The sequence below is a fragment of the Jaculus jaculus genome, chromosome 2 (genome assembly GCF_020740685.1).
Source record: "Jaculus jaculus isolate mJacJac1 chromosome 2, mJacJac1.mat.Y.cur, whole genome shotgun sequence".
In the NCBI taxonomy this organism is placed as follows: domain Eukaryota; kingdom Metazoa; phylum Chordata; class Mammalia; order Rodentia; family Dipodidae; genus Jaculus; species Jaculus jaculus.
Window position 1 is genome coordinate 137375103 of NC_059103.1, and position 15392 is coordinate 137390494.

The 15392-nt window shown below is 38.4% G+C and overlaps 1 protein-coding gene across 10 annotated transcripts in view; it reads left to right on the forward strand.

Moving 5' to 3' along the window:
- Window positions 1-15392, forward strand: part of Cspp1 (centrosome and spindle pole associated protein 1) — a 164833-nt gene that overhangs the window by 39785 nt on the left and 109656 nt on the right. For all 10 annotated transcript variants that reach the window (XM_045143285.1, XM_045143289.1, XM_045143287.1 and 7 more), the window contains one exon: window positions 3877-4316. In XM_045143285.1, the coding sequence (XP_044999220.1) occupies window positions 3877-4316 (440 nt within the window). The remainder of the gene's footprint in view (window positions 1-3876; window positions 4317-15392) is intronic.

Consider the following 15392-nt stretch of genomic DNA (forward strand, 5'->3'; position numbering starts at 1 on the left):
TTAAAAACTATTACGATGTAGAGATTAACTTTTTTTTTTTTTTTTTTTTGAGGTAGGGTCTCACTGTAGCCAAGGCTGACCTGGAGTTTATTCTGTAGTCTCAGAGTGGCTTTGAACTCACAGCAGTCCTCCTACCTCTGTCTCCCAAGCTGGAATTAAAGGTGTTAAACACCCAGCAGGGAAGGAGGAAGGGAGAGAGGGAAGGAGGGAGGGAGGGAGGGGAGATATATCTATCCATCTGCACATTATATTATATATACATACATTCATATATATGTATATATATATATATATATATATATTTATTTATTTATTTAAAGTTTTAAAATTCATTTTATTTACTTGACAGAGAGAGAGAGAGAGAGGTAGAGAGACAGAGGGAGAGAATGGGTGTGCCAGGGCATTCAGTCGCTGCAAATGAACTCCAGGTCATGTGCCACCTTATGCATGTTGCCTATATGTGTCCTGGGGAATCAAACCTGGGTCCTTTGGCTTTGTAGGAAGGTGCCTTAATCACTAAACCATCCCTCCAGCCGATTAGCATATTTTTTAAGATAGGGTCTCACTGTGTATAGCCCAGGGAGCCCTTGACCTCATTGTCTTGCTTTGTCCTCCTGAGTATTGGTGTAAGTTGCATGTGCTACATGGTGCACCATGCTCTGCTTGGTTTTAGCCATTTTTCTCATTTTCCTATTCTATTAAAGATAATATTGTAGATATGAAAACATAAAGGATATGGTATGATGTGAGTTATGTTTGAGATGTTATGATTATATAAACAGAACTAAAGGAATTTAACTTCCTGTTGACAAGGTAACTGGATATGCTTATAAATTTATATGTGGCATTCTGTTATAATAAGTAAAAATATTATACAGAAGAAAAACTCATTTTCATAATCCCACTTTTTGTATAGTTTACTAATGTTGGATAACAAATCTTTTTGCAAATGGAAAAATTTTTTTTCAGGGTCTCACACTAGCCTAGGCTGGCCTAGAACTAATATTGCAGCCCCAGGCTGGCCTCAAACTCTTGGCAATCCTACCTCAGCCTCCTGAGTGCTGGGACTAAAGGTATGTTGTGTCACAACTGGTGATCTTACATATTTTAATGTGACTCAAACTACAGGAGGTTATTATGACTGATAATATGTACTTTGGTTGAAAAAAGGCACACAAAATTTGAAGAATACCTTGTTTAATTAATTAATTAATTTTTGGTTTTCTGAGGTAGGGTCTCACGTTAGCGCAGACTGACCTGGAATTCACTATGTAGTCTCAGGGTGGCCTCGAACTCATGGTGATCCTCTTACCTCTGCCTCCTGAGTGCTAGGATTAAAGGCGTGCACCACCACCCTCAGCTTATTTTAAAATGATTTATTTATTGGAGAGAAAGACAGGGAGACAGACAGTGAGTATTAACACTCCAGGATCTTCTCCTGTTGCTGTAAACGAACTCCAGACGTGTGACACTTTGTGCATCTAGCTTTACCTGTGTACTGGGGACTTGGATCCAGGCCATCAGGCTTCGGTTAACCTTTGAGCCATCTCTCTAGCCCTACCTTGTTAATATTGATAAATTTAGAGTTGTGTTTCAAATAATGTTAAATCCTCTTTAAAGTCAACGTTAATAACATTAAGTTGGCACTAGTTAGTAAATTAACTTGGATTCATGTAGCTCTTTAACCTGCTTTTGTTTCAAAGTTACATTAATTCTAAAAGTGACTGAGTCTTGTTAACATGGACACAAATAGTAAATAAAAAATTTCTGGCATTTCATACAGCTATTAGACAGTATGAGAGGAACAATTTGTGTATGTGAACCTATGTTTAATGAAATATAATATAGATCATGTATTTTCAATGAAACCTCTTGCATGAATTGAGATGTACTGTAAATGTGAGAAATGCACCAGATTTCAAATGATCACTCTAAAAATATGAATTACCTTATAACTTTTCTGTTTAGATTATACATTGGAATAATATTTTGGATGTATTGAGTAAAATACATTGTTAAAATTAATTTTATTTGCTTCTTACCTATTAATGCAACTGATAAATTATATGTGATTCACATATTATTTCTAAAGAACAAAACGCTGACTTAAGTATTATCCCTTAAGACTATACTTTCAGGTATTGTTTCTGTAGTTTATGTATTATACCTTGTTAGTTTGTGATGTTGAAACTTTCGCTTTGGTATCCTGCTGCTGAACAAAAAAACCTTAATATTAATGTAGATAAATTATGTTTCTCACTTTGTTTTTGTGGTTTAGTGAAATCCACAAAGATAATCAAAATAATTGTTTTATCTTGTATTGAAGAACTTTAAAATTTAATTCCACTTGGGACCTTTACTTTTATAGATCAGCTTTGCTAAGTGATTTAATTTATTTTTTTGAGACAAGGCCTTGCTGTGTAGCCTAGGCTGGCCTGGAACTCACTGTGACCAGGCTGGCCTTGAGCTTATGGTAATTCTGCCTTTGCTCCCTAAGTGATAGGGTCACAGTGGCCACCATGCATATTTAAAAAAAAAAATTTTTCTTTAAGTGATTTTTAAAACTATTGTGTGTATGTTATGGAATAGAAGAATAATGATGAAGGAATTTCTAATACGTATATGGTGTTTACATTTTTTTCTAAATTAAGTTTACTGCCTTCTATATTTTTTATAAGAATTTAATTTGAAGTAATATGTAAATATTTTAAAAATGTCTAGTATTGGGGGGCTGGAGAGATGGCTTAGCAGTTAAGTGCTTACCTGTGAAGCCTAAGGACCCCGGTTCGAGGCTGCATTCCCCAGGACCCACGTTAGCCAGATGCACAAGGGGGCACACACATCTGGAGTTTGTTTGCAGTGGCTGGAGGCCCTGGCACGCCCATTCTCTCTCTCTCTCTCTCTCTCTTCCTCTTTCTCTGTCTGTTGCTCTCAAATAAATAAAAATAAACAAAGAATTTTTTTTAAATTAAAATTAAAATTTAAATTTTTATTTTATTTTTTGGTGGTGCATACCTTTTTTCCCATTTTTTTTTATTTTTTAATTTTTATTAACATTTTCCATGATTATAAAAAATATTCCATGGTAATTCCCTCCCTCCCCCCCCCCGACACTTTCCCCTTTGAAATTCCATTCTCCATCATATTACCTCCCCATCTCAATCATTATACTTACGTATATACAATATCAACCTATCGAGTACCCTCCTCCCTTCCTTTCTCTTCTCTTTATATCTCCTTAAACAAACAAATTAAAAAAAAATTGTCTAGTATTGGGGTTGAGTTGATGGCTCAGAGAGTTAAGGCTGTTGCTTACAAAGCCCTCCAGCCCAGGTTCAATTCCCCAGCCACTCATGTAAAGTTGAATGGGTAGTCATTTGCAGCAGCATGAAACTCTGCCACACAGGCACATGTACACACATACACACATGCAAGTAAATATTTAAAAATGTGTACTGTTTCTTAGGATAGGAACTTGCATTTATTTTTTCTCATTTTCATAGCTACTTGCTCATTTTACTTTTGTCTGTCTGGTGATACTTAAAATATTTTATTGCTGGGTGTGATGGCACACACCTTTAATCATAGTATTTGGGATATCGAGGTAGGAAGATCACTGTGAATTCAAGGCCAGCCTGAAACGACATAGTAAATTTCAGGTCAACTTGGGCTATAATGAGACCCTACTTTAAACAAACAAAGAAAAAAACCCATTTTATTGCATAATAAAGTTTCCTTTTTACTTTTTTTTAAAGCAAAAACATTTTAAACTGTTGATTAAATGTCAAACAAGAGATAGTAAAGACTTAATATGATTTGAGGCTTTAATTACCCTTTACATGATAGTATCTTATTAAGATTTGTGTTTTCTTTCAGCCTAAGAGTCAAAGAAATAAAAATCCTGTTAGCCAAGTTAAACCTGATATACCTCCACAAATACAAACATCTTGCACACATTCAGAGAGATCTAGAAGAGATGTTTTAATTCCTTCAGAAGCATATGAAGAACTTCTAAACCAAAGACGACTGGAGGAGGACAGATATCGACAACTAGATGATGAAATTGAATTAAGGAATAGAAGAATTATTAAGAAAACGAATGAAGAAGTAGGCATTGCTAATACTAAACATCAAAGGCTTGCCAGCAAGGCTGGTGTTCCAGAAAGAAGATTTCGAAGGTTTAATGAGGATTGTATTCTTAACAGACATTACTATAGACCAGACCAAGATCCTGAAGTAAGTGAAGAAATGGATGAGAGGTTTAGATATGAAAGCGATTTTGACAGAAGACTTTTGAGAGTATATACAAATGACAGGTATTTACCACTTTTTATTCTTTATTTGCATAACATTGTAATTACTTTTATAGTTACATTTATAATTACATTGGACAGAAGCTGTGTGGATTTATTATATTTTATTATTTCTACCAGGCTATCAGTTTTGTGAAGCCTGGGAGGGGAAAATACCCAAGATGGGGGACCCTATTGGGAGGTAGAAAATGGAAAGGATATATCCTTAGTATAAAAGTAAATGGGAAACATTCTCACAGAAGGGAATGTCTTTGTCCATACATTGGCACTGAGTAGAGGGAGTTTTTTAAAAAAAAAAGATGTCACCTGGTACTTTGAAGTGTGAAGTGGTACTGATTCAGGTTTACAGTCTGAATTCATATTGACAGTAGTGTCCAAAAAATCTCCAAGGCGAGACCTCAGGCTAGTTTGATTCATAGTGTCCCTGTAACTTTCTGTAATAATTTAAAGTAAGGTCGATGGCCAACTCAATTTCAGATGTCAAAATGTAGGGAAGCAAAAGACATCTTAACATAGATCACATATAGCTTATTTTAATGTTCATATACTTTTATCAGTGTATTTTAAAGACATTTAATTGGACATAAAGTTATTTATTTGTGCAAGTGTGTGTGTGTGTTTGTGTGTGTGTGTATGTATGGGTGTGCCACTGCCTCTTGCTGCTCCAATTGCACACCTATCTAGCTTCATGTGAGTAGGTGGGGAATTGAACCTCAAGTTGGTAGGCTTTTTTTTTTTTTTTTTTCTTCTTTCGTTTTCCAAGCTAGGGTCTCACTCTAGCTTAGTCTGACCTAGAATTCACTACGTAGTCTCAGGGTGGCCTTGAACTCAAAGTGATCCTCCTACCTCTGCCTCCCGAGTGCTGGGATTAAAGGCATGTGCCACCATGCCCAGCTAAGTTGGCAAGCTTTTTAAACCAGAGCCTTTAACGGCTGAGCCGTCTCCCCAGGCTCTGAATTAGAGTTTTATTTAATTGAAATGGCATTTTTTTCAATATTTTATTTTTATTTATTATTTGTTTGACAGAGAAGGAGGGAGGGAGGGAGGGGGAGAGAGAGAGAGAGGGAGAGAGAATGGGTGCTCCAGGGCTTTTACCCACTGTAAACCAACTTTAGATGCGTGTGCCCCCTTGTGCATCTGGCTAATGTGGGACCTGGGGAATAGAACATTGGTCCTTTGGCTTTGCAAGCAAATGCCTTAATTGTTAAGCCATCCTTCCAGCCCACATTAAGTTTTTCTTGAGCCAGATTTTCAAATGTTTGTCTTTGAATGATTGATTTTTGTGATACTATTTTTTCTTAGTATTTTTTTTTTTTTTTGCCATTTCTTTTACTGTAAGCTTGCCATTGCTTCCCTAACTTAGAGATAGAACTCTCTGAATATTTTTCCTAATTCAGAGATGGAAAAATATCACAGAACCTCACATTTTTCATCAGCTTGTTAATTTAAGGATGAAACCTATATTTGGAACTATTTTTGAGAATTGTTTCATTTAATAGTCCAATTAGCTTGCTTTTTAGTATTTAAAAAAATCTTCACAGGGTTAATGTTGCATTTCAGTATTTTGATTGTTAATAATATAAAGCTTTTATAATTCTTTTATCCTAATACTTATGATTTATATACTTATATATAATTATAATTTACAATACTTTTTATTCTACAGCTCTATGTCTTGCTCAGATATTTTTAATATTGTTGTAATTTAGGTAATTTGAGATTACATTTCTATTCTAAAGGGATTAGAAGTATTGAATTCTTGTTATAGTTTCTGTATCTGAACCTAATTGTTTATTCTTCAGGAAATGTTGCAAATCCCATATTTGAAATCTTATATTTGAAAATGTTTATATCTAAAGGTGGCCAAAAGCTGCCTTAACTAAAGGACTTCTCAATTGGGGAACTGCAGGTACTTGTAGAATCATGGTGATAATTCATCTGTATACGAGAACTTTAAAAACTTCCTTTTGTGATATTTTCTTTCAGAATGTAATATAAGCATAATTTAAGTATGGATTAAAAAAACTGATGTATAATTAGTACTATGTTTCTTACAATCTGTTGTTTTAATATTTTTATCTTGTGGCAATTTCATATATGAACTAATGAATTAGTTTCCCTCTAATTAATAACTACTTTATTTTCTTACTAATATAAATGAAATGACCTTTAACAAATACTAGCTTCACTTCCCCAGATGGTATTTTTAAAAAATTTTTTATTAGCATTTTCCATGATTATAAAAAAATCCCATGGTAATTCTCCCCCTCACACCCCCACTTTCTCCTTTGAAATTCCATTCTCCCCAGATGGTATTTTGAAAACAGATTGTTGAGTTCTTATTCAGGAGCTATTCTAAATAGTCTAAACACTATTTTTTCAAAATGTAAGTCATGTGTTACTTCTGTTTGTTACTATATCAGCTCCCATATCTCCATATGCTAAGGTATTTCATACATGTCTGATGATAATTGGGGTAATATCCAGCTAACCTTCAAAATATTTCATATCGGTCATTCAGTGGTTTACATTTAATAGGTAGAGTGATTAGTAAGAGAAATTACTCCAGATTAGTGCAAATTATGACACTATAGTACAAAATTGACTTTTCTTCATTCTTCTAATATTCCCTTGTTTTCTTTTTTTCCCTTCCTAAAGGAAGTGTCTGATGAATTCTTCTTCTGCCCTCTCCCTCCCACCCTTCTTCTTCCCTTCCCTTCTTCTTCCCTTCCCTTCTTCTTCTCTTCCCTTCTTCTTCCCTTCCCTTCTTCTTCCCTTCCCTTCTTCCCTTCCCCTTCCCCTTCCCCTTCCCCCTCCCTTCCCCTTCCCCTTCCCCCTCCCCTCCCTTCCCCTTCCCCTTCCCCTTCCCCTCCCTTCCCCTTCCCCTTCCCCTCCCTTCCCCTTCCCCTTCCCCTCCCTTCCCCTTCCCCCTCCCTTCCCCTTCCCCCTCCCTTCCCCTTCCCCTTCCCCTTCCCTTCCCTTCCCCTTCCCTTCCCCTTCCCCTTCCCCTTCCCCTTCCCTTCCCTTCCCCTTCCCTTCCCCTTCCCTTCCCCTTCCCTTCCCCTTCCCTTCCCGTTCCCTTCCCCTTCCCCTTCCCGTTCCCTTCCCCTTCCCCTTCCCCTTCCCGTTCCCTTCCCCTTCCCCTTCCCCTTCCCCTTCCCTTCCGTCTCCCTCTCCCTCTCCCTCTGCCTCTCCCCCTCCCCCTCCCCTTCTGCCTCTCCCCCTCCCCCCTCCCCCTCCCCCCTCCCCCTCCCCCTCCCCCTTCTCTCCTTCCTTCTTTCTTTTTGCATTGTATGGGTATAGATTTGGGTAGAGCATGCATCTATGTGGGCATGTGGAGGCTGAGGTTGACATCTGATCGCCTTGATCACTTTCCACTTTATTTTACTGAGACTGTTCTGTCACTTGAACTCAGAGCTCACTGATTTAGTCTAGCTAGCCAGCTTGCCCTGGGCTTCTAATCTCCACTCCTTGAATGCTGGGATGACAGGCATCTATGTGGGTGCTAAGGATGCTTAGGCAGAAAGGACTTAATTTACTGAACTATCCTCTCAGTCCTAAGTTCTACTTTTATAGTTGTTTGTGTGTATGATATGTATGTGTATGTGCTGTATGTGTGTCCATGTTCATGTATGTGAGTGCAGACATACACTTGCCTTGGCACATATGTGGAGTTTAGAGGACAACCTCAGATGTTGGTCCTCAACTTTCACCTTGTCTTATTATGGCTCCCTTTACCAGCCAAGCTGGCATGACAGCTTCTTGTAGATTCTTCTGTCTTTCTCTTTAAAAAAGATTTCTTATTTGGCAGAGGTAGGAGGACCACTGTGAGTTCAAGGCCACCTTGAGACTACATAGTGAATTCCAGGTCAGCATGGACTAGAGTAAGACTCTACCTCGAGAAACAAAACAAAACAAAACAAAGTGTGTGTGTGTGTGTATGTGTGTGTTTGTGTGTGTGTGTGTGTGTGTGTGTGTGTATACTTCTTGTTTATTTAGTTGAGACAGAGAGACATAGAGAGAGAATGGGCGCACCACCACCTCAAGCCACTGCAAACCAACTCCAGACGCATGTGCCATTATGTACATTTGGCTTACGTGAGTTCTAGGGAATTGAACTTAGTTCCTTCTGCTTTGCCATCTCTCCAGCCCCTGCCTTCTTTCTTGCTTTTAGGTGTATTAGGATTACAGATTCCCACTATAGTACCAGGATTTTTTCCGTGGGTTTCGCTTTTACATGCTTTCTGGGAGTCCTAATTCAGATACTCAAAATTTGCGTGGCAAGCACTTTATCCACTGACAGTAATTTTTTTCATGTTTTCACTCTTATTTTCTCTGTATCTTGAGTTTTTTTTTTAATGTACTATAATGTATTTTGATGCTTTGTTTTTCTCACTTTAAAGATAGGAAAGTGAAAGCTCTTCAAATTATGTTACTTTCCTAAAGTCATGTGATAAATTATTGGCAGTAGTAATAATTAACAAGGAGATTAGCAGTATAGACAATTTCCTTCTGTGTGTGCTTATGTGTATCATTTATGTACTTATATATTCATTTATATACTAATCAGTAAAATTTATGTTTTAGGAGTTTTCTAAAGTTCAATAGAGTTTTTCATGATAGTTTGTGATTTACAGACTTTTTAAAGATAGTCATGCTAGACTCATTATTTACTAACTTGAGCTGTAGAAGTTAATATGTTACTTTAATGTTAATGAGTAAAAAGTTTTTAGTATAAAAAGATGCTGTATTTTAGTTTCTATGTAAGCTGGGTGTGGTGGTGCCTGCCTTTAATCCTAGCACTTGGGAGGCAGAGGTAGGAGGATCACCATTTGTTTGAGACCAGCCTGGAATTACAGAATGAGTTCCAGGTCAGCCTGGGCTAGAGTGAGACCCTACCTCAAGAAACCAAAAAAAAAGCCAAAACCAACCAACCAACTCAACAAACTAAAAAAGGAGAATTCATTAGCATGTGCACACATCCTCACATCATATCCTTTTTTGTTATTTTTTTCATTTATTCATTTGAGAGCAAAAGAGAAGGGAGGAGGGAGGGAAAGAGGGAGGAGAGAGAGAAAGAGAGAGAGAGAGAGATAGAGGGAGAGAGAGAATATGAATGAATATGAATGGGTACGCCAGGGCCTCCAGCCACTGCAAACGAACTCCAGATGCATGCGCCACTTTGTGCATCTGGCTTACGTGGGTACTGGGGAATTGAGCCTCAAACTGGAGTCCTTAGGCTTCACAGGCACGTGCTGAACTGGGAAGCCATTTCTCCAGCCCTGTTATTATTATTTTTTAAGTTTTTTAGTTTATTGAGGTAGAGTTTCACTCTAGTCCAGGCTGACCTAGAATTCATTATGTAGTCTCAGGGTAGCTTTGAACTCATGGTGATCCTTCTACCTCTGCCTCCCAAGTGCTGGGATTAAACACGTGTGCCGTCATGCCCAGACCTTTTAAAAAGTTTTTATTAGAAAGAGAGAGAGAGAGAGAGAGAGAGAGAGAGAGAGAGGCAGGGGCAGGGAGAGAGAGAGAGAGGCAGGGGCAGGGAGAGAGAGAGAGAGGCAGGGGCAGGGAGGGAGGGAGGAGAATGGGCATGTCAGGGCCTCTAGCCATTGCAAATGAACTCCAGACACATGCATGGCCATGTGCATCTGGCTTATGTGGAACCTGGAGACTTGAACCCTTGTCCTTAGGCTTTGCCGGCAAGGGCCTTAACTACTAAGCCATTTCTCCAGTCCTGTTTTCTTTAAATATTTTCTTAAATTAGTTATTTATTTGAGAGGGAGGGAGGAAGGGGAAGAGAGAGAGAGAGAGAGAGAGAGAGAGAGAGAGAGAGAGAGAGAGAATGGGCATGCCAGGGTCTCTAGCCACTGAAAACAAACTCTATATGCATGTTGTGCCACCTTGTGCATCTGGCTGTATGTGGGTCCTGGGGAATTGAACCCTGGTCCTTAGGTTTTGTAGGTAAGCACCTTAACCAGTGAGCCATCTCTCTAAGCCCTGTTATTTTTGTGTGTGTGTGGTGTGTGTGTATGCATGAGTGAGCTATGTATTTGTTATAGGGTATGCAGGCCTTCCACCTTGCTTGAGGCAGGATTTGCACTTGGATTTGTCAGGCTAGTTGGCATACAGACTTTTAGGGATATTGTGTTTCTGCCTCCCTCTTGCTATAAGAGTGTTGGCCTTGTAGATGCTTCTGTCACCATGTACTGGCTTTATGTGGTTTTTGGGAATCCACTCTGTTCCTCCCACTTGTGTGGTAATCCCTTTTCCACTGAGCCATTTCCCAGCCCTGATTTTTTATTTTGTTTTTATTTTTTTGATGCAAAGTCTTATCTAGCTGAGGCTGGCCTGGAACTCACTGTTGTAACCCAGGCTGATCTCTAAATCTTCCTGCCTCAACCTTCCTGGTGCTGAGATTACAGGTATAAACCTCCAAGCCTGAAAAGTGGTATTCCTTTATGTTTTTTTAAAGTTTGTGTTTCTGTTTCCTTAAAATATTTATTTGTAGCTGGGTGTGATGGTGCACGCCTTTAATCCCAACACTCAGGAGGCAGAGGTAGGAGGATTGTGGTGAGTTCGAGGCCACCCTGAGACTCCATAGTGAATTCCAGGTCAGCCTGGGCTAGAGTGAGACCCTACCTTGAAAAAATAAAAGAAAAAAATATTTATTTGTGTGTATATGAATGTGTATGTGTGCCAGGGCCTCTTGCTTCTGCAAAGGAACACAAAACTTTTGTCGTACCACTTTTTTTTGTCCAGCAGGCTTGGCAAGCAAACACCCTTAACTGCTTGAGTCATCTTCCCAGCCCTGAGATACTTTTGAAAATATGTTGCAGATACCTTCTCATTGCTGGCACAACGCATCTGACCAGAAGCAGCTTATAAGATGAAAGGGTTTATTTCAGGCTAACAGAATCCAGGTGAAGCACCCTCTCAGTGGTGGCTGTCTTCTACAGATTCATACAGAGACACCATCAAACAGCCTGCAACCAAGAACAACCTAGCTCAAACTGCTCTGTACACACCACAGAGCTGGACTTAGATCCGTGCCCCAGGCTGCTGGAGACTTAAGTTACAAGCTTAATAAAAACAAAACAAAACAAAAACCAAACTAAAACAAAAACCTCAGGGCCGGCATGATAATGCATGCCTTTAATTCCAGCACTTAGAAGGCAGAGGTGGGAGGATTACTGTGAGTTCAAGGCTAGCCTGGGACTACAGAGTAAGTTCCAGGTCAGCTTTGGCTAGAGTGAGACCCTACCTTAAAACAACCACAACAACAAACAGAAAGAAAGAAAGAACCTGAGACTATGGGGGACTTACATTTACATTGAAACTACCACACTATGAAAGCAAAGTGAGGGTTGTCTCAGTGGATAGATAAAGTGCTTGTTGCACAAATATAAGTACTTGAGTTGGGATCCCAGCACCCACATAAATATTAGACAGTGTAGTGGGCCACTTGTAATCCCAGCTCCTGGGGGTCAGAAACAGAGGATCTTTGTGGCAACTGGATGGCTAAGCTAGACTAGCTGAATTGCTGAGCTTTGGGTTCAGTTAAGAGAACTTGCCATAGTCAGAGACATTCAAGAAAGACATTTGACATCAACTGTGGCCACCACATGCATAACACCCCTATGTATTGCACCCACACATACATATAGGCCCACATGGATATGAACATGTTTATATAGATGCATACCCTATGCACATACACACACACAAAAGAGAGGAAAATGATGTGGCTGTTACTATACATTTGATATTTCTTTAAAGTAAAGAGAAGTAAGATTCTTCCTCTCTTTATGATGTTCAATATAGGATCAATAGATGTTATTTTATTTTTATTATTTGTTACTGATATTTTGACATTGTAATTTTGCTTCTAAGTTAGGGTTGCTTTTTAAGGAAAAAGAAAATAGTTTTGATAATGTAGGAATTGTTCATTCTCCTTCAAGTTAGCTGAAAAATGTGTGGTTTTAAACAATTCGGTTTACTTGTGAAGAGTTTTTTTTTCCCCATGCTCTTTTTTTTTTAAAGAAACATTAACCTGTGTGTTAATTATTAGAGTAAACTTGGCCTCTAGTTTAAACCCAAGCTTATTTGAGCATTAAGATTTTTACCTCATCAGCTAGAGTTGTTGACCCGTGTCTTAAAGGAAATAGAGCCATTTCTATTTACCATTCCTATTTTAAATAAATGACAGAATGATGAAACTATTTTGTAGTTCATTCAGTCCCTCACATTCTTTATTTTTTTAAAATATTTTTTATTGGGGAGGAAGAGAAGAGTGTACCTAGGCCTCCAGCCACTGTGATGAATTTCAGATGCATGCTCCGCCTTGTGCATCTGGCTTATGTGGGCACTGGGGAATTGAACCTGGGTTCTTAGGTTTTGCAGACAAGCGCCTTAACAGCTAAGCCATCTCTCCAGTCTCTTAGTCCCTCACACTCTGATTTACATATTAAATACATAAATAAAATTATTTGTTAAAATTCTTGAATATGAAATTTGAAAATGACTCCTTAGGCATATATTGCTTTATGGTGTGTGTGTGTGTGTGTGTGTGTGTGTGTGTGTGTTTGTATGCTGAAGACCCTATAAAATATATTTTAGTGTGACTACTTTGGCTATAGCTGTATTTAAAAAAAAAGCTAGAAAAACTCAAAAGCTAGACAGTTTAACTGAAAATGCTAGCATATAATCAATTTTCAGATTCACTGAAGGGAAGTAGGCATATTTTCATGGACTATATTGTTTGTGAAAATAGTTTAGGAACACATTAATTCCTAGATGGTGGGAATATCCTAAAATCTGTTTTCAGGTCCCAGCCAAGGATTGCTTATACAAGCAGCCCTTTCTAAGCATTGGCAGTTTCAGGCTTGCTCTGTTAAATCTTCTGCACATTTATAGTTTTATGGTACTAGTATAACTAAATCTGGTTGCCTGACATTGTTAATTACAAGTTTGAGTTTATATTTATATTCTTTAAGTGATAGAAATAGGGAATCTAACAAAATTGATGTGTCAGTTTAAGAGACTTGAGTATCTAGGATTTCAGTGTGATAAAACCAGCTCTTTGGTTTCTTGATAAGTGAAAGTAAAATTTAAAAGGGTATTGAAAGTTCTGTTTCAAACACACATTAAGAAAAAAGATGGGGGCTGGAGAGATGGCTTAGTGGTTAAGCGCTTGCCTGTGAAGCCTAAGGACCCCAGTTCAAGGCTCAGTTCCCCAGGTCCCACGTTAGCCAGATGCACAAGGGGGCGCACGCGTCTGGAGTTCGTTTGCAGAGGCTGGAAGCCCTGGCGCGTCCATTCTCTCTCTCTCCCTCTATCTGTCTTTCTCTCTGTGTCTGTTGCTCTCAAATAAATAATTAATTAAAAAAAAAAAAAGAAAAAAGATGGGAGCCATCCACGTGTCCTGCTAAAGTCATAGTGTTACTCAGATGAACATCAACATAGATTTTTCTCCACAGATGATTTTCACCTTGGCTTTCATGATAGAAACAAGTGAAGAAAGAATTTGATGTGCTGGTTTTTATGGAGACCAAGTTCCTTTCTGTTAAAGCTAAAATTGTCAGTTTTGTTAATCTGATAATGAAATTCATCTTAAATAATGAATTATACTTTGATACCCGTATTTTTTCTATTGTTCTTCGTGGGGAAAAAACATAGCTTAGTAATTGAACAGCCACATAAAGAAAGTTAATGTATAAAATGTTCACAAATGTTCATATAAAGAAAGTTACACTGGATTTTCTAGTAATGAGAAATTAAACTTAAAACAAATCAGTGTTTGCCAAATGGAAAAAAATTAAAAAATTAATTAAAAATTATTTTTTTCACTATTACTTTCTGAAAGTGTTTTGTTTTTTTCAGGATAAAAAATCTATTCTTTAAAAATTTTTATTGACATCTTCTATACTAGACAATAAACCACGATAATTCATTTCCCTCCCCCACTTTCCCCTTCACAACTCCATTCTCCATCATATCCCCTCCCTCTCTGTTAGTTTATCTCTTATTTTGATGTCATTATCTTTTTCTCCTATTATAAGGGTCTTATAAAGGTATTGCTAGGCACTGTGAGGTCATGGATATCAAGGCCAATTTCTGTCAGGACAGTTGCATTGTAAGAAGTCATACCCTTCCTTTGGCTCTTACATTCTTTCCACCACCTCTTCTGCAATGGATCCTAAGCCTTGGAGGGTATGATAGAGATGTTTCAGTGCTGGACACTCGTCTGTCACTTCTCAACACTATGTTGCCTTTTGGGTCATTCCAGTGGTCATCATCATCTGAAAAGAGAAGCTTCTCTAACCAGAAGTGAGAGTAGCATTGATACATGAAGATGAACATTAAGTGTAGTGTTTTCAGGGCAGTTTGGTGGGAATAATATATGCATTTATCCAGACAGAGCAGGCTTTATACCCCCAAGGCTCATGACCTATCCTGTCATAGGCTTTTGATTAGGTTTTCAGTACCAGGCATGCATTCCCTCCCATAGAGCAGGCCTCCAGTACAATTACAGAGCAGTTGGTTTCCCCCAGAGCAGAAATGTCACTATTGGACCAGTTCAGTCATTTGGCCTATCTGGCCAAGCTTGAAGTTTCCAGTGTCCACTGTTTTTACCACTGATGACTTCTGTCTCCCGTAGGACTGCATGCTGTGCAGCTTTTTCCAGCTTTCAGTTGACTGGCCTACAGGGACAAGGTTTTCAGCTCATTATCAGCTTGATTTCTCAGTGACCTTACTGCCCAGGCATGTGAAATCTTCAGCAATAGGGTCTTACCATCTGTTTTTCAAGGGAAACCAATGGCGTTGGCAATATCCTGTAATGTTTTGGAGGCAACAGGGACCTCCCTGGCCAACAATTCACTGGAAGGTATCCCATCCCTGGCACTGAAAATTTTCTAGTAGTAGTCTATGGCTTTTGGATGTGCCATTATCCAAAAAAGTAGGCTTTTATATGTCTTATTCAGAATATCTTGAATTTTGATTGACCCTTCTCTTACACAATCTCTTCCCCTGGCCTCACTTAGGTCGTCCCACTCCTTATAATGTGTTCTTTTA